The sequence below is a fragment of the Pelodiscus sinensis genome, chromosome 1 (assembly GCF_052426305.1).
Source record: "Pelodiscus sinensis isolate ZL-2025 chromosome 1, ASM5242630v1, whole genome shotgun sequence".
NCBI classification, from domain to species: domain Eukaryota; kingdom Metazoa; phylum Chordata; order Testudines; family Trionychidae; genus Pelodiscus; species Pelodiscus sinensis.
The window spans coordinates 24,186,622-24,212,737 of NC_143052.1; the positions used below are offsets into that span (position 1 = coordinate 24,186,622).

At 39.4% G+C, this 26,116-nt stretch overlaps 1 protein-coding gene across 18 annotated transcripts in view; it reads left to right on the plus strand.

Moving 5' to 3' along the window:
* Positions 1-26,116, plus strand: part of MAGI2 (membrane associated guanylate kinase, WW and PDZ domain containing 2) — a 1,124,289-nt gene that overhangs the window by 973,113 nt on the left and 125,060 nt on the right. For all 18 annotated transcript variants that reach the window (XM_075926597.2, XM_075926590.2, XM_075926502.2 and 15 more), the window contains 2 exons: positions 12,696-12,727; positions 22,593-22,782. In XM_075926597.2, coding sequence (XP_075782712.2) covers positions 12,696-12,727; positions 22,593-22,782 — 222 coding nt within the window. The remainder of the gene's footprint in view (positions 1-12,695; positions 12,728-22,592; positions 22,783-26,116) is intronic.

Below are 26,116 nucleotides of genomic sequence, written 5' to 3' on the forward strand. Positions count from 1 at the left end.
GACACTTGATTCAGTGCCTAAAAGACAGAATGTGTCTGTTAACAGTGACTCCATCAGCTTGAATTTAGAAAGATCCGAGGTGGACAGTTGTGAAAAAGTTGCAGAGGGATTGAAGGTTGTTTCAGATGAAGTGGAAGCAGCCAGAGGCTATGTCTAGACTGCAGGCTTCTTTCGGAAGAATCATAGAATCATAGAATAATAGGACTGGAAGGGACCTCAAGAGGTCATCGAGTCCAGCCCCCCGCCCTCAAGGCAGGACCAAGCTCCACATACACCATCCCTGACAGATGTCTATCTAACCTGTTCTTAAATATCTCCAGAGAGGGAGATTCCACCACCTCCCTTGGCAATTTATTCCAATATTTGACCACCCTGACAGTTAGGAATTTTTTCCTAATGTCCAATCTAAACCTCCCCTGCTGCACTTTAAGCCCATTACTCCTTGTCCTGTCCTCAGAAACCAAGAGGAACAAATTTTCTCCTTCCTCCTTGTGACACCCTTTTAGATATTTGAAAACTGCTATCATGTCCCCCCTTAATCTTCTTTTTTCCAAACTAAACAAGCCCAGTTCATGAAGCCTGGCTTCATAGGTCATGTTCTCTAAACCTTTAATCATTCTTGTCGCTCTTCTCTGTACCCTTTCCAGTTTCTCCACATCTTTCTTGAAATGTGGCGCCCAGAACTGGACACAGTACTCCAGCTGAGGCCTAACTAGTGCAGAGTAGAGCGGCAGAATGACTTCATGAGTTTTGCTTACAACACACCTGAAGAGAAAACCTAGAATCATATTTGCTTTTTTTGCAACAGCATCACACTGTTGACTCATATTCAACTTGTGGTCCACTATGACCCCTAGATCCCTTTCCGCCATGCTCCTTCCTAGACAGTCGCTTCCCATCTTGTATGTATGGAACTGATTGTTCCTTCCTAAGTGGAGCACTTTGCATTTCTCTTTATTAAACCTCATCCTGTTTACCGCTGACCATTTCTCTAACTTGCTAAGGTCATTTTGAATTATGTCCCTATTCTCCAAAGAAGTCGCAACCCCACCCAGTTTGGTATCATCTGCAAACTTAATAAGCGTACTCTCTATCCCAATATCTACATCATTGATGAAGATATTGAACAGTACGGGTCCCAAAACAGACCCTTGAGGAACTCCACTTGTTATCCCTTTCCAGCAGGATTTAGAACCGTTAACAACAACTCTCTGACTACGGTTATCCAGCCAATTATGCACCCACCTTATCGTGGCCCTATCTAAGTTATATTTGCCTAGTTTATCAATAAGAATATCATGCGAGACCGTATCAAATGCCTTACTAAAGTCTAGGTATATGACATCCACCGCTTCTCCCTTATCCACAAGGCTCGTTATCTTATCAAAGAATCTCCGGACGAGATCTTCCAAAAAATCTTCTTCTGAAAGACAGCGTCCATACTGCCAAAGCGCATCAAAAAAGCGATCTGCTTTTTTGAAAGTTAGCGTCCAGACTGAATGGACGCTATCTCACATGTATGCTGTGATTACTATGGATGGGATGGCCACCAGAGCACCTGTGCTTTTTCCTTTTTCCTCTTCTTGTGAAAGAACTCCCTCTTCCCTGCCCACACATGCCTTTTTCCGAAAGAGCTCTTTCAGAAAAAGGCTTCTTCCTTGTAGAAAGAGGTTTACCAATGTCGGGAAAAACCCTCTGGTTTTTTTATTTTCTTTTGAAAGAACACAATTGCAGTGTGGACGTAATTGAAATTTTTTCGGAAAAACAGTCATTTTTCAAAAAAAACCCTCTGTAGTGTAAACATACCCAGAGAGATGAAACCAAAGGACAGTGGTTGTCCAGCTTGCTGGGGAGCATGTGTTGCTGGGACAAGAATGTTTCCAGTTTGATTGTGTGAGTTGACAGTGTGTGTCTTAGGTTCAGCGGAAAGACTGTGTAGCTAAGTATGCAGAGCAGAACAGCTGTGCAGTGAATCTCTGTGGAATGCAGGAGATGGCAGGTAAACTCCCATCTCTAGACACTGTGGACACTTGTAATCTACCAGTGAACTTAACATCTGATTCCATGTAGCAGCAGAGGTTGATGGTGGTGGAAGGCCAAGAGATCTGTAAGTCTATCATGCCAGTGAACATTGACCCTGTTTCTGTGAGACAGAGACCAACTTGGAAAATTAGGCTGAAAGCAGAGCATCAGATTTGGTGTCAAGACTGTTCCTCACTCTGGCAAGACAAATGCAGCAGTTGGGGGCCCACAAGAGCACTCCAAAACTTTGCCTCTACAGACTCTGGTACAAAATTTCCCCCCCCCCAAAAATCCTAAAACCTAGATTTTGGGGAAATCCGCTGGTGCCATCAAGTGCTTTTGAACCCTCAAATAGGGGTGGACATTTGAAACCAACCCCAAAGATACCCCAAGCTCTTTTTCCCCAAAAGAGTTTTAAAAAGAAAAGAGAAAAACAAGCTGCAATCTCTGGTAGCTGACCCCTTAGTCAGAGGCACGCAGATACACACAGACACACCTTCCGGGGACACAAAGATCAACCAATACTGGTTAATTAGAAAAAAGAAACAATCATTTATTATCAAAACAAAACTACAGTTGCAAGCATAGTAAATTGGCTAGATGGAAAGAGCCACCATTGATATAGATACTCAGGGAAAGTCCCTGGGCTTAGTTACAAAAGGGGAAAAAACACTTAACAAGCGTAGACATTATTTCCAAATCCCCAGACAAGGAAAACAACAAAACCTGATGGACTATCTAAACTTTTCCCTACTTACACATTTTAAAAGTCCATTCTTGGAGAGAGAAGCATCTCTTGACTCTCTCAGTACTTGGGAGAAAACTGCATTGAATCTCAAATAAAGGAGAGAGAGAGAGAGAGAAACCCCCTCTTTTCCAGTTTGAAATTCCTACCTGCATTGTTATTGGCTGACCACCTGATACCTTGTTAGGTACAGAGTTAATCCCTTAGTCATCAGGTGCTGGTCAGCACTCCTGATTAAGACAGGGGCCAAATCCTGAGTCCTTAGCTTTTAATGAATAATGGTCTGATCCTGAAAACTCTTACTACTTAGCATAGTGCTCACTAACATAAGACATCCTAGTAGAGAAGATGGGATTAAACCCAGTAGCATGTGCAGAATCAGACCCCAAATTATAATTGAGTAAGGGCCTCAGGACTTGATCTTCTACTCAGATCTGCTTTGTTATCTTCTGTCATCAAAGACAAAAGCCTAAATCCTGTTTCTCTGTCTTTTCAAGTTAGTGGGCAAATGTCTTGCTAAAAAAAATCCCTGCTGGGCAACTTCTAGGATCTCGATGGAAGTTTGCATTGCCATAAGAAATATTTTATTGAATATGTTCTTTAATTAGGGTACGTCTAGACTACATAGCTCCGTCGACGGAGCCATGTAGATTTGTTTGTTCGGCAAAGGGAAATGAAGCCGCTTTTTAAATAATCGTGGCTTCATTTAAATTTAAATGGCTGCCCCACTCTGCCGATCAGCTGTTTGTTGTCAGATCGGGGCAGTCTGGACGCTCCCCTGTCAACATGAAAGCCCTTTATCAACCTCCCCGGTAAACCTCATCCTACGAGGCATAACGGGGAGGTCGATAAAGGGCTTTCATGTCGGCACAGGAGCGTCCAGACTAGCGCGCTGAGCCGACAATCAGCTGATCAGCTGTTTGTCGGCTCAGCACAGCAGCCATTTAAATTTAAATGAAGCCACGATTATTTAAATCACGTCTTCATTTCCCTCTGCCGATCAGCCTAATCTACATGGCTCCATCGACGGAGCCATGTAGTTTAGACACACCCTTAGTGTCTGAGAAAACAGAAGAAGAAAATAATACAGTGTCAAAAAATGAGCCAAAATTGTTCTAGAAAGTCAGTTCTCTACAGAGGGCCACTAATTCATTCCTAGTGACTTTCTAAGCAGCTGTTGACTTTTAGCACAAAAAAATTTTTGTTTGGCAGTAGGGAATATTTTAAAACTTTTAATTTTTCTCAGTTTCTTTTCCATTGAATAATAAGAAACTGTTCATTCTAATTGTATACTAATTCATATTTGCTTAGAAAATACACTGCTTCGTATTCAAATTAAGAATAGGGAACTGGTCTTTAGTGATTATTTTTAACAAATTTCATAAACTCCTTTACATCACTCATTGTTAAGCAGTTCACAAAAAATGAAATCCAGAGAAAATGAATGGCAGTGTATTCATTTGAATATAAATTAACTCATTTCCATACTAGTTTCTGACCTTTACTGATGGCCGAATTCTTGCTGGCAAACATACCACTCAGAATGCCTTCAACAAAAGTGAGACCTTGTAAATGATTGTAGCTGTAATTACAGATTCTGGGTTGCATTTAGAAATTTTCAAAAGTACCTAACCTACACTGCAAATCAATGGGAGCTTGGCAAATTCATACCATTTCTGTGTCTGAACAGTCCCTTCTTTATCTTTAACTGCTTTTCAGTGTCTGGAAATTATTGATAAAATATTGCTTGAAAACAGTTGGTCAGCAGCACTTCAGGAGTTGCACAAGCCATACTCCTATGCTAAGAAAGTGATCATGGATTGAAGACTCGATCCTGCACTCATTTAAGGCAGTGGTCAAGGTCTGATGGAGGACAATCAGATATTAAATTTGCCAAAGTGTTCCTTGGCCTCCATATCATCTCTGAGAATCCTCTATTTTAAACCCCCACTCTAATAATTTAGGAACCATGTAACTTGAAGCCAAGATATACTGGATGGGACTTAAGTCAGAGCTCATGCCGTTCCTAAATCAGTTGTGGCACAGGTGAACAACAGGAAATACTTCCTTGTTATTGGAGCTAATGACCTGACTGATTTTCTACTTCGTTCATTTATACCTCCATAAAGGATTGTAAAAGATACATAGTTGTGTTTCACACTCACTTTACACAGGTGTGAATGGCTGTTCAGGCAAAAAGCAGTGGAGAATCAGACCCAAGTACTATTTCCAGTGTATTCTCTGATTCCTGCTGATACTGATGACCAATAGACCAATAATTAAGCATGAGGCAAAATGCCGCCAAAATACCACCAAAAGAATCAGCTATTGAACACATTTGTATTGATGTAAGCCACTTGCTGGAAATACTGTATTTGTAACTTTGGAGTGTGCCAAAAGAGATTTTTTAAGGGGGGAGGGAATATTAAATGATTGTTATTAAACTGACCATGCATATGATATAATTGGTACACTACAACCAGCCATGATCTTGGTATTCCACCAGGCAAAAGTGTATCACATCTACTGCTCACTGTGCCACTGACATCTGTCATGCTTCACATGGAGAGAGCTCTAGCTAAAACACATTGGGCAGAGTCAATTGTGATTCCCCGTTCACATTGTCTCTAATGTGGGCTTCATTGACTTTAAAACATCATCTCAGATAATATCCTCACCAAAGGCCACTTTTGGGCAGCAAGCACAAGAGATTCAAGATTGCCTTTGCATTTTCACCAGAAGGGATCCTCCGCGGCATAGCACCACCTTTCTAAAGGAAGACTGGATTACAGGACTAGATAGCTAGGCTTGAGGAGCTACCAGTCTTCTCCCAGCTACTCTTAATTACAAGGTAAAGAACTTTATTGATGTTGCTAGCAGACGATTTTGATTCTTTATTCTTTAAATCCAGAAAGAAAGGGTCTCTGAATTTTGTCATTTTCCATGTATAATAATATGTTTTGTTAGAACTGTAGAAACTGTATTAGTGAGTGCCATTCAGTACAATCACCTTACTTTTTAAAACTCTCATGGTAATTTCAAACTCCCTCTCATATTTTTTATTCATAAAGTTACTTCCATCTACTTTGTCACCATTTAAGCTTTTATTTATTATAGTATATGAATTAATCAAATTTGCTTAATCTACTTGTTTTGTTTTTGTTTTTTTCTGAAAGGATATTTGAATGTTAATTGAGTTAATGTTTAATCTTTATTCTTTTTACATCAGGCAATATTCTCTCTCTCTCTTTCTCTTTCTCTTTCTGGAGTATTTTTGTAACTTTACCTGAGGAGATATTTGCTACCCTTTGTATAAAATAACAGTAGATTAAAATCTTTACATCAAATCCATAGTTGCTTAGTAAAAATCAACAAAAGATAATTGCACAAAATTTGGAGTCAAGTTCCATGTGAATGATAGGAAATTGTTTTCTACCTGCTGCTATTTCAAGTGTATAAAGAGCATAATTTTAAGAGAAGCTGAACACCCATGACTCCACTTGAAGTCAATGGGAAATATAAGTATTCAGCCCTCCAAAAATCAGGCCCAGATTAGTCAATTGCCAAATATCTGAAGTACCCATATTTTTAATCAGGGAGAGAAATGCCAAAAAATCTACTGTAAAAATAAATTAAAATGGTGACTTTTCTGGAAAGGAAAACTTTTTTTTGAGTTAAGTAAACTAACATCACATGGACTTCAAAAAGATGTACACAGAGTCGAGTGACACTCTGGAAAGTGCTGATCAACCATCTGTTCATTTCCCACCACATCTCCATGTGACAAGATCTGTGCAGTGCTTTGGACAGATTGGCTCAGGAAGCTATATGCATGGAGGCATTCATATGTCAAAAAAGCAGAAACCCAGCACAAGCTAATGGACAAAAACAATGCCATTATCATCAATGTGCTGAATGCAGTAGAATGAAGATGATGTAGCTTAAACATTCCCTTCCTTACTTGAGATGGTCTTGTCTTTGGGATATTAAAGTTCTTTCGTTCCGCCTACTGTTACCCAGTCAGTTGTGGAAATTTATTAACTATTTATAGCCTCTAATTTACTTATATGAATACATTTTAAACAAAGACTAATGGGAATAAAAGCCACACCAGTTCCCAAAAGACCATGCTTCTTGGCACCTTCCACATTAATTGCTTAAAATCTCTTGAGGAATAAATAAAGGATTTTTTTTTAGAAATTGTTCTCTATAGTGTTTAAAAAAGAATAATGGAGACAGAATTCCATCCAAAAGGGATCCAGAATGGGGACCATAGCACCTTACCCATAACCAACAAAGCTGAATTATGGAAGAACGGGCAGCAAGTTATATGGGCAGCAGCACATTACTGGTATTATGTACAGTGTGAGAGGACCATCACTGAAAAAGAAACTGAAATTGGATGCAATTTTACAACACTGCAAAGCTTACTGGTGAGATTGCTTCTAAGAAATTAAATTCTTCACAGTAATTACATAACAGTGTCTGAAATGTACAATCCATAAGCAAATATTCGTATGAATGATCTAATGAAATTATACATTAAAAGATACAGTAAAATAAAAATAAGCATAATACGATTTGTTTTTTGTTATAGGATATCCTCAGGAAAAAAAAAAAAAAAAAAAAAAAAGGAGAAGCATGAGAGACTGAAGCTGGAATTTGCCTTTGTCTCCAAAAAGAAAAAATATCCATTAAGACATATAGTTTCCTAAATAGATTTTTAGTCTGAAACTTCTGTTCTATTACTGGGATTCTCTACTTCAGTAACAGTTTCAGATGTGATTTGTAGTCAGAAAAGTCCTGAAAAGTCCTGTTGTGAATGAAATAGTGGGACACAGCAAAGGAGATCTATAAAAAATGTGTAAAATTCCAACCTTTGGCCAACACATTATGAGATCATTAAATCTGAATATTTAAAGGCATTTTTCTACACTTTTTAAAACCAGCCATCTTATTTTGTTAATATATTTGGTTTTCCTATTTAAAACCAATAAGAGAATTTTACATTGATTTTGAATGTCAATTGTTAATAGTTTAACACAATTTAAATTGATTGCTATTTTGAAATAGCAATGGAGTAGTAAAAGATAGCACATTTATTTCCCTGTCCTTAGACTGTCATAATCATTGTGCTTGGTGAACCTTTTGTTTTATTTTCCTACCAGTTAGTTTGTGATGTAGTAGTTCTGGCTGTTCTTCATCACAAGTATCTGATTTTGGTCTCCATCATGACAACTGTAATGCAGCCTTTGGGGACTGCTTTTAACAAACATGCCAGTAGTTGACTGGAAGAGAAATGGGGCTCTTCTGGAAACGAATCCATAATCTTGTACTCCTGTTAGTAGTGGTAATAGTTATCAAGCCATCCTTCCACTTCAGATCACTAGAAAGATAATCGAATTAGTGGGTGATCATGGAGGAAAAGCCACCAATGAGAGCACACAGGGCTACCCAAATGTTTTGCTTTTTTCATACAGGCCTGTTGGCTTTTATAGTCTCATCTTCCCAAAGCATCTATGTTCCCAATGTTCAGTGATTTTCCTACCTGAGCTGGGAAAGACTGCAAACTAGTTTTATGAAGTCTCACCCAAAATTGGCGTTTAGTTTAAGCTTCTTAGAAAGTCAAACTGGACTGTAATTCCTGAGTCTGTAAGAATCTTTGGTCTGAGAAAAAATTCATCCCTGTCTCTAAATCATGGTTGGGTTTCTATCACGGTCAGCTAGGACTGAGGCCTGCTAGTTTAAGAAAGAGTCCCACTAACTCTTCTGATGAAAGGTTATAGCACTAAATGACACTGTGTAACGACAACAGGCAGAATCGAACCAGGTGATCTGTGTCCAATGGGAGCGGCGAGCATCCATACCTAGCAATGCGCAGGTAAATAAAGCATCTGGTGGCCCTGCAGGAGCTAACCTTGGTGAACTGTGCCCAGCCTACATGCTGCTTATTGCCCACTCCATTTTGAACTTTGAAATATAAGGTTTAATATTTCTTACAAAGTCTGTTAACATTAACTGTTATAACTCTGGATATGCTTATTATCTATAAAAATGCCCTGTCACTTTGTCTCTTTCTCGGGTTTTTGCCTCAATGATATCTTATGGCAATGCATTCCATCACTTAATTAGGTATTAAGTGAATAAGTATTTCTGAATGAGGACTTTGGCATTTGTACATTGCACTCTATGCAACAAATCTCCAAGTTGAGTTAAAGTGCAAATGTTTTTAGTTTTGATTGAATGATTGATAAAAAAACTGTTTTATTGTATTTGTAATTTATTTTGTCAATAAATATGTGTATGTATTTTTATTATATATTTTCTTGATATGGACAGCTTGAGGCAGGACAACTAAAGTACAGTTATGGTCAGAAAAGTGATTATGTACAGTAAATTTCTCCTCAGTGAATTTATTTTGAATAGCTGTAATTTTCACTAAAAACAATTCATGGGCATTAAACTACAATATTACCTTTATAGATATTTCCAGAACACCCAGTCATCAGTAACTAGTCTCATCTTAACTTTCGGATGAAAATAGGTTTTTCCTGCCTTTGGCTCCTGTCTGCCATGCAGAACAGCAACACACCAGAAAGAGTGAGCTGGATTCTGTTCTGGCATGTACATCATGTAAAGCATCTACTTCATCTGAAGAAGTGGGTTGTGCCCACGAAAGCTCATGATACCTTGTATGTTTTATGTTAGTCTCTAAGGTGCTGCAGGACTATTTGTTGTTTTTTAAATCTAAAGCAGAATTTATCTAAGTTTTCTGCCAGCCTGCTTTGGGAAAGCCACTAATAGGCCTGCATCACTGTGCTTCCTGCAACTCACCTTGGCTGGAAACAGTGAACCAGAGCAAATGGGAACCTCAACGCTCCATGGCTATGGACCCTTTAGGTAAACAAAGTGGGAAAGCCACTAGTGGGCCTGCACCAAAGTGGACTGACAGAAAACTTTGATAAACACTGCTTAGATTTAAAAATCAACCTGAGGAACACTTTGAGAAACACTGATCTCAAGAATTGCTAGCTAACCTTCAGTTAAAGTATCTTTAATACTATCTGGAGCTGATGTGCAAACCAGAGCTATCCAATTTGCCTTCATAGCTTTAGTTTACAGGGGGGATTTTGTGTGTGTGTGTGTGTGTGTGTGTGTGTGTGTGTGTGTGTGTGTGTGTGTGTGTGTGTGTGTGTGTGTGTAAACTGCACATTTTTTATATGAAAGATCTAAATAAATAGTAAACGTGAACCCCTAATGTCATAAATTTTTTTTCTCTAACTTATCTTTTTATTTTCAGAATCACTTTTACAGTATAATCATGCTTTAAAAATACTATTAACTTACAGATAATAGTTGCTATACTGTCAGTGACTTCCACCATAAATTCCAGAATATTTTTGCTCCAAATTTTATCACATCTATGGCAGTTGAAAGTAACTGCCCGCATCTACACGCGGCAGTGAAACATGATTCCGATTTAAAGCCCCTAAATCAAATTAGCTGGTAAACCTCATTGCAGAAGGAATACCAGCTAATTCGAGTTAGGGCTTTAAATCAGAATCCCGTTTCACTGCCGCGTGTAGATGAGGCAGTTACTTCAGGCTAGTCAATTTCTAAAATGGCAATTGGCCGGGAACATGTAAATCAAGCGCAGGATATTTAAATCCCGGGCTTAATTTGCAATTTCGGTCGCCTTCATTAGCCTCCCTAGATCGATCTAGGGAGCTAGTGTAGATGTACCCTGAGAGTCTATTATTTTTATTTAGTTTAGCTGTTTCCTTGAGGCTCTTTAAAGAGAACAATAGTTAAGATAGTGTTATCATCAAAATTCATTATTTGGAGATCAGTTTGTGAGGGGCAGAGGCCTTATCTCTCTTTGAGTCAGATGAGCCGACAGACTCACCAGATCCCGGGCAAGGTGGGGGAGGGGCAGCTCCATGCTCCTGGAAAGGGCAAGGCCTTGGGTGGAAGGGACATCTTCAGAAGCAGACCGCCTGAGGCCACTGCTGTCCCTGCTGGTGGGCCTGCTTTGAGTAACTAGTCTGAGGCTATATTTTTCCCTCACAAAATGAATTGTGCCTCTGACTACATGATTTTAGCTTGTAAGCATGGAGTTAGAGATACACAATCAAATTACAGTACAGGCAGTCCCCGGGTTACGTACAAGATAGGGACTGTAGCTTTGTTCTTAAGTTGAATCTGTATGTAAGTCGGAACTAGCGTCCAGATTCAGCCGCTGCTGAAACTGACCACCAGTTCTGACTTACATACAGATTCAGCTTAAGAACCCCAAGCTTCCCCAAGTCAGCTGCTGCTGAAACTGATCAGCAGCTGATTCCAGGAAGCCTGGGGCAGAGCAACTCTGCCTCGGGCTTCCTGTAGTCAGCGCTGGTCAGTTTCAGCAGCGGCTGACTTGGGGACGCCTGGGGCAGAGCAGCTGGGGTGCTGCTGGGTTGCTCCAGTAGCACCGCTCCTCGGCGCTACTGGACCAACCCAGCAGCACCCCAGCTGCTCTGCCCCAGGCGTCCTGATTCAGCCACTGCTGAAACTGACCAGCAGCGGCTGAATCAGGACCTGGGGCAGAGCACCTGGGGTGCTGCCGGGTTGGTCCAGTAGTGCCCAGAGGGCGCTGCAGGACCAATCAGCAGCGCCCCAGCTGCTCTGCTCCAGGGTCCAAAACAAAAGCCTGGTCTGCTGGGGGGGGGGGCACACTAGCCGCGCCCACCCCCCCCAGCAGACCAGAGATACGGGAGCAGAGCCGCAGCGGCAGCGGGGTGCCGCGCCTCTGAGGCTTTGCTCTGGCAAAGCCTCAGAGGCGCGGGACCCCCGCGGCTGCGGCTTCAGTCCCGGTGCCTGTGGTCTGCTGGGGACGGTCCCCAGCAGACCACAGGCACCGCGACTGAAGCAGCAGCAGTGGGGTTCCCGCGCTTCTGAGGCTTTGCTCTGGCAAAGCCTCAGAAGCGCGGGAACCCGCCCGGTGCCCCTGGTCTGCTGGAGACCGTCTCCAGCAGACCAGGGGCACCGGAGCAGCTTACGAACGGGGCTTTCTCGCCCCGGAGCTCGCAGGTAGCAATCCGCTACCTCGACCTCCGGGGTGAGAAAGCCCCGTTCGTAAGTGCGGATCCGACATAAGTCGGATCCGCGTAAGTCGGGGACTGCCTGTACACATCTTTTTGGACAAAAATTGAGCCTGCAAAGGGAAAGTTATCCTTTTGAAAAATTTGACCCTCTATTCTTTTGAATTAATTTTTCCTTAACTTATCTATGTATTAATTTTGTAGTTAAAATTTTTTTGCACATTCTGCTACAATACAAAGCAATTACAATGTTTTAAATGTGCATTTTAAGCGATCTAGTTTTATGACAAGGTTATGTCAGGTTTTAAGTCATAATAAGTCAATAAGATGAGTCATGTACCAAAAACCAGGAAAATAAATAACATGATGAAATGAAGCAGTAGTATCTCACTGGCAGCTTTTGTTTCTGCAGGGGGAGGAACCAAGTAAAACAAAAAGCATCAGTTAACTTGTCGAGGTATTATTTTTGTGAGCCATAGTGATTCGTCTTTTCTTATAAGAGTTTGTTTTAACAAAACTTTTGAAATGCTGCTTTACTATGTTTGGTTCTTTGAAATAGATGATTTAGAGCTTTATCTGATGCCATTAGGAGTCCTTCCATTTTTTTTTACTGGGCACTAGATTGAAATTTTGTCCATTTGAGCCTTGCTTTTAGTTAATAGCTATTAGATCCTTTGGGAAGCATCTCTCCTCACCATGCATATGTAATCCTCATCAATGTTAATATAAATTACAGGCCTGCATCAAAAAAAGGAAAGAATGGACCCCCACACTGTCTATACCATTATATATTTCATAGTAAAGTGATATGACAGAAAGATTCACTAACATTGCTTTCTTTATTTCAGGTTTCTTTTCTCCATGGAAAACTCCAAAGCCTGTAAGTTCTCTTTCAAAATTACACTCATTTAAATTCATATGATTTCTATCATTATAAAGCAAATTTCTTCAGGCTTTTATCTGACTATAGCCACAAATAACCTTACATTTACTTTTTCTCCACTACTGAATGGTTGACTTAAATGTTCAATAAATAAATAGAATAGAATAGAATAGAATAGAATAGAATAGAATAGACAATCATAAGATTTAACCCTTTGTTATATAACTTAATCTATTTTTATTGTTCAGTAAATTATTTAAGATAAAAAGTCAGTACCAAACATATTTCATTAACAGACATACATCAATTTTCCCCCTTCATAATCTGTCCTCCCCCCTCACACACACACTTCTAAGAGAAGTAAAGTCTTATGAATTTATACATGAGTACTATTAATTATTAGGATAATTATTTCTGTAATTTCAGAAATGTAGTTGGTCATGAAGATATGAGGATACTTAACACATCATATAGGCAACAAAAATTCATCCTTCTAATTACTATTTAGAGAATATATGCAAGAGTGAATTTGCTTTCCAGTGTCAGCATTTATGTAATGATGTTATTGTGAAACTATGAAATAACGATTGCAGACAAACATATTTATTATATTGAGCCCCAGTTTTCCTACTATATCATATTGTTATAGCTGTGTCAACATTCCTAATATAAAAATATTTTCAACACTATGTGGGCTATTTCTGTTGTCTCTCTAGCTTGTCTAATTAGACCCTAAGTTCTTTGAGAGGTCCTATAAGTTAAAATGTAATAATAATAATAATAATAATAATATTGAATTTTCAAGCATTTATGGGTTGATCATCTGTTCTGTTTTTCATGATTGTCCCTGTTCATCTGGACATTCTCATAGTCTGTGAGATTGTATCACGGTACATTGAACAGCTCCTGAAATAACCTCTGGAGCTGGTGAAAGATCATTAGGAATGAGGTGAAGATTTGATGCAACTCCATCACATTGTTTCAATTTGTGATTATTTCAATGTAGTGTGCTAAAAATTGGAGTGTGCTGGCCTGAATCGCACTCATCAGTTTGTTCATTGATCTAAATAACATTAGTGACAAGTATAGTCTGGATAGAAGCACATTACACAAGCTCTTCTGAGAGTGAATGTTGTGGGAGGACGGACATTTTAAAATTTAAATAAAAACATGTTTGGATGCTTTCAAAATTCGTAAGTGCACTGTGTGCTTAAAAACAATTTAAAGCCGTGTTTGTAAAGAGCCGTTGGGAACTGGGAGACCAGTTGCAGCATCTTGAACTTGGTACGGTGTAGGAATATGAAGTGCAAGTGTCTCCAAATAGTCCTGCCAGTGTATCACAGTCTTGGCAAGCTTTATGTCAGTTCCTGGCCTTCTTTGTACAGAGAGCTATACTGTGTCGTATTCACTGTTTATGTGACATATTGTAGACAAATGTCTACTAGGAGTTTGCATAATAATGTCAATCTCATGTTGTTAGTGCTACAAGTCAGGATATAAATGTTGATCTTCAAAGGTGAAAAGTTAATGCATTAATTTTGCAATTTTAAAGCAGAAAGTTGGTACAGTACATGCAATACTTACGTATGAGATGAGGTGGGTGAGATAATATATTTTATTAGACTTCTGCTGATGAGAGAGATGAACTGTCCAGCTCTTCTTCTGTGTGTAAACTATGCTACGTCTAGACTACATGCCTCTGGCGACAGAGGCATGTAGATGAGGCTACCAGGCATAGGAAAATGAAGCGGCGATTTAAATAATCGCCGCTTCATTTAAATTTACATGGCTGCTGCACTGAGCCGATCAGCTGTTTGTCGGCTCAGCGCGGTAGTCTGGACGCGCGGGTGTCGACATCAAAGGCATTTGTCGACCACCCAGGTAAACCTCATCCCAGGAGGCATACCTGGGTGGTCGACAAATGCCTTCGATGTCGACACCCGCGCGTTCAGACTACCGCACTGAGCCGACAAACAGCTGATCGGCTCAGCGTAGCAGCCATGTAAATTTAAATGAAGCGGCGATTATTTAAATCGCCGCTTCATTTTCCTATGCCTGGTAGCCTCATCTACATGCCTCTGTTGCCAGAGGCATGTAGTCTAGACGTAGTATATCTCTTTCACCAACAGAAGTTGGTTTAAATAAATATTACCTCACCCACCTTGTTTCACTAATATTCTCGGACAGACATGGCTACAACACTGCATATATTATTTGTGGCATTTGGACAAAGAAAAAATGTTTCAATTGCCTCAGTCTGCTAAAGTTTGAAAACATTTCAATGTACTCAATAAGCAGAGTAGTTTTTCTGGTGCTGCATAAGAAACTGTCATCCCATCATTACCTGTGTTCTTAAACATAATTATATAATCTAAATAATTTGTTATATGTTTTACACAAATTTGATGCAATTATGAGATTTGGTATCATTATAGTAATTGCCTCAGAGTTTACTTTTAAACAACAATAAACCTATGTGACAAACTGATAAACACAAGAATTCATAGTTAAAGATCTAAATAATCCTCTTCTTGTGCCATATGTCACCCTCTATAGATATCTATCAGTATTGCAGAATTTTGTCTGGTGTTCCATTAAAATTTCCTAAGTCCTATCAATCTACATAATTACATGTTAATTACTATTGACATCAATAGTGAGTTTCTTGTGCTGGATGAGGGAATAAACAATTCTTGGAGCAATTTAATCCTTAGCATTTTGTGTATCCAACACAGTGCACAACAGTATTATAGACTGCATCATGCAGGGATACCTATTTGGCAGATACGTCACCATTCCAAAATGCAGTTATCTGTGTTGAAAATTGTTTAGTGTTTCATGGATCTTTCAGCTGGGCAGCATTTGATGCTCACCTGACCTGTTTTTATACCTTTTCAGCCAAATAAGAATGGAAAGCTTTGCTCAAACAAGATGGTGGTCAGTCTGGCAGTCAGTTCTGTGTAATGCCTAGGTTATATGGGCATCTCTTAGTCCCACTGTCAGACCAACCCTCAATCAGATGCCATTTATATGAATGAGTGTGCATCCAGGTTGTTTTATAATTATTGGGGAACTACAAGACAGTATTTGTGATAATTAATTGATGTTCAACTTATGTCATCAGCAAAATTAGATCATTATTGTTAAATCTGCCAATGCCATGTTTGCCAAATATGCCATAACATTCATAGAATCAAAGAATCAAAGAACACTAGAACTGGAAGAGACCTCAAATCGTCATCAAGTCCAGTCCCATACCCTCACATCAGGACCAAGCATCTTCTAGATCATCCCTGACAGGTGTCTGTCTAACCTGCTGTTAAATATCTCTAGTGATGGAGATTCCACAACCCCCATAGGCAATCTATTCCAGGCTGTGTCCAGACTCCATGCCTCCGTCGACGGAGGCATGTAGATTAGCCAGCTCGGAAGAGGGAAATGAAGCCGCGATTAAAATAATCGCGGCTTCATTTAAATTTAAATGGCTGCCCCGATCTGCCGATCAGCTGTTTGTCGGCAGATCGGGAGAGTCTGGACGCGATGCCCCGACAAAGAAGCCTTTCTTCATCGACACAGGTAAACCTGGTTTCACGAGGCTTACCTGTGTCGATGAAGAAAGGCTTCTTTGTCGGGGCATCGCGTCCAGACTCTCCCGATCTGCCGACAAACAGCTGATCGGCAGATCGGGGCAGCCATTTAAATTTAAATGAAGCCGCGATTATTTTAATCGCGGCTTCATTTCCCTCTTCCGAGCTGGCTAATCTACATGCCTCCGTCGACGGAGGCATGGAGTCTGGACACAGCCCCAGTGTTTAACCACCCTGAGAGGCAGGAAGTTTTTTCTGATGTCCAACCTAAACCTCCCTTGTTGCAATTTAAGCCCATTGTTTCTTTTCCTATCCTCAGAAGCCAAGAAGAACCATTTTTCTCTCTCCTCCTTATAAACACCCTTTTAGATACTTGAAAACCACTATCATGTCTCTCTTAGTCTTCTCTTTTCTAAACTAATCAAGCCCAATTCTTTCAGTCTTCCCTCATAGCTCATGTTTTCTAGACCTTTAATAATTTTTGTTGCACTTCTCTGGACCATCTCCAATTTCTCCACATCTTTCTTCCAGTGAGGGACATTGTTGCCATACAAGTCTTAAAGTCACAATAGTCAACTTGTCTTCATAGGGAGTCAGTCAGATCAGATCATTTAGTTTCTAGTAGAACTGCTCTTTCTCCTCATCAGAGTTAGTCATTGTCAGTGCTTAGGCTCTTACCGGTGATGCATAACATTCACCTTTCATGGAGAGTTGGAGCTTCGTCAATCTGTCATTTATACTGATAAATAGGCTCTCCAAAGGAGAAACAAGGTTCTTTCTAATTGCAGAACTGATTCCCATGATGCATGGGTCTTTCTGTGGGCATCCCTTCCATAAGTGTACCTAACGTTCTCCTCAGTCAGTTGATCCTCCTCAGCAAATTTCATCTATCCAAGTAAAACAATGATGATGCTGTGTTTTAAGCTACCAAACAACTAGAATGGTACACCCAGCAGAACAGTCAGTTTGATTTGAAGGCTTGCGGAATTTATGGAGAGTCCATGTTGTAACATTGAGACAAAAAGAAACATTTCAAGGCTTATTTACATTTCAAACATATGATGGAACAAACTCCAGGTAAAGGCTGTTCAGGGCTAATCAGGATGAACTATGTTTAAGGCATGTTTTCTAGATTGAGACTGGTTGTGCTGTCTGTGAATAGAGCATTGGGGCAAATAGAGATACTGCTGAACTACAGTGTCACCCTGAGACAAGTCAACACACAGTGACCAACTTGTCTGTAAATTTATGGCTATGACTTCCGACAATATCCATTGCCTGTCACTTTCACTGTTTCCCCTTGCCACAGGGTTATTGGATTAGATTGTCAAAGGCTACACAGAAATTCATTTAAAATGGACAAGCAGTTGTGCATAAACTTGCACACACTCTCAGCCAGCAAGAACGTTTCCAGTGATGGGGTAAAGAACATAACACTGACCATACTGGGTCAAACCAAAAGTCCATCTAGCCCCGTCTTCTATCTTCCAACAGTAGCCAATGCTGAGACAAGTATAGGACTTGCTGGCTGCAGGTTTATTTTCAGCGTGTCTATCTCCTAGATCAATTTCAAGGCTAATGAACCTGGTCCGCCCAATCAGTGCTCTGTCAGCCAGGGTTTTTCAGAAGTAAATCATGTAGGCCTTCATGGCTGTAATAGCTGCATAGAGCAAATAGCTCACCAATCATACTTTGAGCTGAAAAGCAATCCCACTATCCCATCATATGGAGGAGGAGTTGGACTTGTGGGAGGCCTTTTTCAGACACTGCTTTTAGATCAATTTTATTTCTATCCATTTTCTCATTTTGAAAGATAGTTCTTTGTTTCTCTGGTTCTTTTCAAGAGATTAAGAACACAATGCAATTAGGGTTTATATTCCATATTTGTATATAGTCCTAAGTGTCTTTCTGTTTCAGAATGACAAAAGTTGTTTGATTTCACTAGTTTCTTTCCTCCATGAGGGCAGAACTGCATTAAATGCTCCGTCAACCAGAATTCAGACCGTTATTTTGCCTGATCACTAAGCACATTTATTAAATGAGGTCCCTGTGTGTCATCTTTCCTACATTGGAATAGGGTTTATTTTCAGGCTTTGTCTCTGCTAATCTTTGAAGTTAGACGTTCTTGACAAAAGGCAGGTGCAATTCTCTGTGATTCAGAAGAACGAAGCGCTGTAGAGAGCCCCTTTCTTGACCTGAATTCTAGTAGGCATAGTAGTCATTTCAAACAGCTTCCTTTCATCTTAATGAAAGTTTATCAGTTTCCTGCACTGAGCCTCATATACGACTCTTCACAAAGCACTTTGGTGTATGATCTATAGTACGGGTGGCAAATTTTCCTCAGAAATTGTTTTATTACAGTAAATAGTGAGTTTTGATTAAACATTTTTGTGAAAAGAGTCCACAGGAAAAAAATGGGTGGGGAGTTTGTGAAAAGAAAAGAACACCCAAACCCAGGGCTGCTGTTGAAAGAACAAAGGGGGCAATTGTCCCAGGACCTGGCAATTTAAAAGGGCCTCGGGCTCACAGCCACTGCTACTACTACCTTGGCAGCAGCCAGAGCCCAGGGCCATTGGTCCAGTATGTTCTGGGGGCCTGAAGCTGGGGCCCCACTGAACCTGGCAAAGTTTCAGCCCTGCTAAACCCCAAAACATTTTCCATTTTCTGAAATATTTCAATTCAGCTATAACACTGCTGTGTCTCATGGAATTTGTGATCTTTGTTACTTAATGTCCCCATTTTGCTCACAGACTGAGCTCCCCAACTGGACTGCATCTACCATAATACACCATTGCCAGAAACTCCCATAATGCACCACTTCATTCACCAAAATAGTAGACGACGGTGCCTCATGAGAGCTATAGGACAACCAAGAGCCCAGCTTATATAAGAGAGTGGGAGCTTGATACAGCAAAACCACAGCAGTAGCATTTCCAAAAAGTGAATTTCAGTTTTCGAGAGAAAAATACAAAACCCATTTTTGTTGTTTTCATCATTTTCTATGGGGGAAAATCCCTTCTCTGACCAGCACTAATTATTTGTGATATTTCAGCTGGATAGTTTCTGGCTAGAAGTCCGCTGCCTCCATATTTGTTGAACCCACAAAAACAGAGATTGATTCCTCTCTAGATGGAACAGAAGAGTGACATAGCACTGACTATCCAGGTTAGGAATACATGAAACATCTTGAAATGCTGCATGAATATGCCTTGCTGAAACGTTGGGCAATGGGTAGAGAAAGTCACAGTTTGCTGAACAATGATTTTCCCTGCCAATTTAACTATGTAGAAATGAGATATAAAGGATCAAGTCCTCAGCAGATATAAAACCTTGTAGCCCCACTTGACTCAAGATTTGTGTCCTGTTATGGAGAAATTAGCTCAGGTGTTTGAGATCATGAAAGACACTCAGGTTGAATGGTCACTAGGGCTACGTCTACTCTGGCCCCTTTTCCGAAAGGGGCATGCTAATTTTAAACTTCGTAATAGGGAAATCCGCGGGGGATTTAAATATCCCCCGCGGGATTTAAATAAAGATGTCCGCCGCTTTTTTCCGGCTTGTAGAAAAGCCGGAAAAGAGCGTCTAGACTGGCTCGATCCTCCGGAATAAAGCCCTTGGAAGTAGGAATAAGAGATCCTCCGGAATAGGGCTTTATTCCGGAGGATCGAGCCAGTCTAGACGCTCTTTTCCGGCTTTTCTACAAGCCGGAAAAAAGCGGCGGACATCTTTATTTAAATCCCGCGGGGGATATTTAAATCCCCCGCGGATTTCCCTATTACGAAGTTTAAAATTAGCATGCCCCTTTCGGAAAAGGGGCCAGAGTAGATGTAGCCTAGATGTATTTATTTAGGGAGTGCTCTTGACTCTGAAACTTTATTCCACGTACTATTGCTATGAAAAAGTATCCTGACTTCAGGATATATTGCAAAGCATATCTTTTAACCCAGATGTTTTCTGAGAGTGTGTGTGGAAAAAAGGGATGGTGTTGGTGTTCATAAATCAGACTAATTGTATAACTCCATTCAGTTGCCTTTGATACCTCTTGTACTAAGGGATTGCTGACAGAGTTTCAGTCCCCAGCAGAAATAGATAGATTGGCATTTGGGTGACCCTTTTTTAAGATTTGTGTACATTAGACTTCCTTTACTTGTATGAATTGATTGCCAATTAGCTTATGTCAGCTGACATGTTTGAACATGCTAGTCGAGGCATTTCATGAATGCTTACTCCATGCTGATGACATGTCTAGACTAGCACAAATGTGTTACATAACAGCTTCTTTAGTCTTTGCAGAATTCAATTTTTGGTTTTCTATCATTTCAATTAATAATATCAAAATTTATGGGTAAGCATTTTTAAATGTTATTGATTTTAATTTTCACAGTTGCAGGAAATTATGGGGCATAATATTTATTGATAGCAGATGCTGAGTATCAAAAAGTTAAATCTTTATAATAGTTAAAAGAGAAATTGTCAATATCACATGGTAAAATACATAAACTAAATAGCTATAAATCAAACTCTAAATTCTACAGAGCTGTTTTCTTAGCTGGCCTATATTTAAATTTCAATGATCACTGATGGAAATATTTTTTCACTGGTTTGTGAAATGGTGAAATTGACATTTGCCACTAAAAATATAATTCTTCAAAGCCTAAACTTAATTAGTAATCAGTGTTTGAGGTAAATAAAAACTCTAGTGCAAATATATCTTTAGAGACACCAGAAGATAAATTCCAAGAGCTAACACTGCATCCTATATTATCCTCTTCCTGTTCACTGTGTATTTGAGGCCTGGTCATTAGGATATAAGTGTCCATGAGGACCCCTGGACTTCAGTGCCTTCAACGTATGGCACCCTACTGTATATCTCCATCTTGTCTCAAGTGTTTGGAGGAATCAAACAACTTGTGGTACTTGTATGAAAGCTAACTCTCTCAAGTATCAGAGGGGTAGCCGTGTTAGTCTGAATCTGCAAAAGCGGCGAGGAGTCCTGTGGCACCTTATAGACTAACTGAAGTGTAGGAGCATAAGCTTTCGTGGGCAAAGACCCACTTCATCATGAAGTGGGTCTTTGCCCACGAAAGCTTATGCTCCTACACTTCAGTTAGTCTATAAGGTGCCACAGGACTCCTCACCGCTAACTCTCTCAAATTATCTAAATAAGACTGAAAATGTTTTAGGTGGAAGGAAGAAACCAAAAGAAATAAAAAGGATTATATCAAAACACTTACTTTTCATAATAGCTTTGAAATTTGAAGATGTTATTAGCCCTTTCACTGCAAGTGGATATTCAAGTAACATCTGTGCCTGAAAATGCTCTTTTTCTCTGTTTTTGTCTAAAATGATGCAACCCTTTTTTTCAGTGCAGACCTCCTTACAGTAATCCATACTTTTCTCACGTCAGTTGTCATGCACTCTTTATAGGTTGCACTTTGGAATCAATCAGATACTTAGGTTCATGCAGAATGTAGTTGCTGGCCTGTTAAGAGGCGCTTCATGCTTAAGGCAATACTTAAGATGTTGGTTTTAACCTATACTTCTTGGTGGGCCTAATTAAAAAATTCTTAGTCACACTGAGTGGCACTTTTCTATATGAGTAGCGTCAGTGAGGCAAATGGAGCTATGAGCAAGTGCCACTCAACCTGAGTAGTATTGCAGAATGGGTTCCCAAATAATGATAGACCCAGCTGCCTGAGAGATCACTGCTTTTGATGTGTGACAAAGATGTAGCTGTTTTTGGGTTAAGAACCTCTGATTTAAATAGAGAGATTTGGTAGCAAGGAAACTTTGGTGGGGAATCCTCCAATCTCGAAATTACTACATCCTATTTTTGGTTGGACAAACTCAATTATGCTTGAGGATATACTGGAAAGTTCATCTATTTCCATGGAGTTCCCTAGTAGGGGAAAAATGAAGCAAGTCAGACAAGAAAGACTTTGTACATATGAGAAGGGTGCAATACATAGTTGGGAAAGACATGGCTGTGTTTTTTTAATTATAGCTGTTTCTCTATTGTGTATTTTGTTATATCTGTAAGCACTAAGACCTTAGAATAAAAAAAATAATTAAATAAATTTATTTTAAGTAATTTTAAAATAAAATTTAGAGCCTCTTTCAATCCCAAAGGTACCCAGAAGATTTTCTAGCCCTTACAAAATAAATGTATATCTACCACATGTTGTAACTGAAGCCATTTTCTCTACAGTATTTAAACTAGTCACAGTATGGTGAAAAGATGTTTAATCTTTTTTTTTTTGTATCATTTATTATAGATGATGGAGCGATGGGAGAATCAAGGCAGCCCTCAGACCAGTTTATCTGCTCCAGTTATACCACAGAGTATTCCCTTTCCACCCACCCTTCACAGGAGTTCGTTTCCTGATTCAACAGAGGCCTTTGACCCAAGAAAACCTGACCCATATGAGCTATACGAGAAGTCAAGAGCTATTTATGAAAGTAGGCGTAAGTGAAAGTGCTGTTCACCCTGCTGAGCATTTAATAATTGTAAGCATTTGCCTATGAATGTGTCAAGGCTGACATATTTTACATAATTATATCTATTGTAGTTTAAAGTAACCCAGACATGAATCCAATTACTGCATACTATTACAAATGATTCAAAGTCTACCTTGATACATTTATTCTAAAATTGTCTAAATTTTACATATTTAAGTTTCAACTTTTGTACAAGTATGTTTTCTTGCTATTTCCCCTCCCCAGTTCCAAGTCTTAAGTCCTCATAGAAGAACAATCTACATCAAAGTATCTTCTTTGTAAGTTAACTGACAAGGTGATGCAAATTTAACATTAAATTATTCTGCTTATTCTTAACCTTAGATTGAAGTATAAAAATGAAACTTCTGGTTGGTTGGTTTGTTTTACATACAGTGACTTTCTGCTTGTTATTATACTATACCTGGCTGTTAAAAATTCACTAACATGTAATATCTGAAGATATAGAGAAAACAAAACTATCTCCAAGATTCATATCATTATTTTCTTTTTTCATGTTTTTAAGGAATTTATTGCATGTATTCCACATCAAGGCATGTCTACACTAGGAAATTATTTCAAAATTATTTATTTTGAAAAAATAACTCCTGAAATAACTATTTCAAAATAGCATGTCCACACTACAGAGAAGCCTCAAAATTAGTCCAAGGCAGGCTCCCTTAATATGAATGTGCTACCTCTACTTAGAGCCCCAGAAAGCACCAGGAATTAATTACTTTGAATGATGTTGGGTACTAGTTATTTCAAAATAGCATCAGTGGAGCATCCACACTATCGCTATTTCGAAATAGCTATTTTGAAATAAGCATTATTCCTCATGGAAAGCAAGAATTATTATTTAAGACTAACAAGCCCATTATTTTGAAATAACGGGCTTGGTAGTGTGGACGTTCTGCTTATTATTTCGAAATAAGGGGAGTTATTTCAAAATAACTCCCTAGTGTAGACCAGGGCCAAGGGAAAAAATATTCTATATATATATTCTCCTATAAAGTTTTACATTAAAATTATATGCTCTATGTAAACTAGAGCTCTTAAATTAAGAACAAATTTTAAATATTATGTGTTATTCTTTACATTTTTGTTCTTACAGTAATTATCTTATGCTTGTATTTAAAGCACCTTTCTCTTTGAAGGCTCTCCAACTAATAAATAAATTATGGGCAAAATATTGCACTGAATTACATTGGTGTAGATTCAGATTAGCTACCTTGGCATCAGTTTGACCCTGTGTACTGGAGATAGGCCTAAGGCAACAAAGTTCAGATTCAGAAACAGACTTTTACAAAGGCTGGGAATGCCTGATTTAGTTTTGTTTCAAAACCACGTCTACTATATATCACTATAATAAGTGAATTATTTCAATCACTGTTGTTATAAAGCCACTATGAAATGAAATGTGATAATTTATTAAATCTGTGTTTAGAACATTACATACAAATACCTGAATTATCAGAAAGAGAAAACAAGAATAAAATCTATATCATTTTCTAATAATTGTGTCAAAGTACCCCAAAGTAACCCTGTCTTTATCTAAAAATCAGTGATCTGGAAATAAGATGGACATTTCTCAAGCATACAGCATAATTACTGACAAGGATAATCTGAACTAAATTCCTTATCCTTCTACTCAGCATACTATGACACTCTCCCATCATTCTTTATCATTGTGTCACTTTGTCACCATTCTCCCATCATCCAGGCCCATAACCTGGGAATTATCTTTGACAATTCTCTCTCCATTAAGTACATTCCCAAGCTAGGCCCAAATCTGGCTACTTCTTCCATAATAACTTATCTAAGAATCTACATAATCTTTCTACCCACACTGCTGAAACGCTGGCATGGACCATAAACCTAATCTTCTCTGGCCTTTCTTATGCCTTTCTAATGCCCACATCACACTCTTCTACTCCATTCAAAATGCTGCTGCCAAAACCATTTTCCTCACCAGTCATTCTATATGTATTATCCCCATCTCAGATGCCTCTACTGGTTATCCCTTTTTTCTAACGTATCAAGTTCAACCTTTCAGGGTGTTTCACATTTCTACCCTTCCTTTCCTTTCTGTTCTTGTTTTTTATCACCCCTCTTCCCACCCCTTCCACTCAGCTAATGATGATAGCTTTGACTGCTCATTGCTCTGCTCCTCCAAAGTACCCTCTTTAACTTTCTTCCACATAGCTCCAAATGCACATTACCCTCTCTCCACCAATTTTCTCCTCCATGTAATCTATTTCTTCAGTGTCACCTCCAATAAGCTAGCCTATTAGTAATGAGCAAGGTAGGTGGTCTTTGGATATAGTTGAGTAATTATTACACAAAGTTACAGACAGTGGGATGATAGACATGTAATGGAGTGGTGAGTTGGCCAAGTGTATAGAAGATTATACGTATTTCGACTGTGTCTTTCTCCCCCACTCTTTGATTGAGATTTTTCACTCAGGCTATGTCTACACTGCAGCCTTTTGTCAGCAGAGACAATGCAAATGAAGTTCTCATTAGCATTGGTCATGCCGTCATTTGCATATTCTCTGCTGATGCTTTTTGCACAAGAGATTTTTGCGCAAAAACAAGCAGTATAGATGGGGCCATTTTGTGCAAAAAACCCTTTTGTGTAAGATCCTGTCTACCTCCTTTTTTGAGCCATAAGGGATCTTGTGCAAAAGGTTTTTTTTGCGCAAAACAGCCCTGTCTACACTGCTTGTTTTTGCACAAAAACCTCTTCTGCAAAAAGCATCAGCAGAGACTATGCAAATGACAGCATGACAAATGCTAATGAGCACTTCATTTGCATTGTCTCGGCCGACAAAAGGCTGCAGTGTAGATGTAACCTCAGTTATGGCCCTTTTTGTGATTCTACAGCCAGTAAAGAATATCTCAAATACAGGCCTTGCATAGGATCATGGAATATCCTGTGTACTCTCTCATATAACCCCCTTGTATTCAGGCATGTAGCGCTTTGAGCATTCTTAGTAGCCCATCAGTAATCTTGGAGTTTGAAGCCACATTTGTTCCCTTTTAGCCAACATTGCAAGAGACACAGTGTAGAATTCTTCTTCATGGGTGCTCCGCTGGTGTCAGGCTCATTACGGTGCCACAGCTCAGAGATTTCGAATAGCTGTGGTCAGCTGGGTCGCACATGTGCGATCAACAGCTTGTACCATTCGTACCCTTTGATCGTTGCGCTCACCTGGCTCCCTGCTCAGTTCCTCTCAACTGTCCTCGGCCACAGACAGAGCTCTTATCTCCTCAACCTTTCTTTCAATCTCCTCAGGAGAAC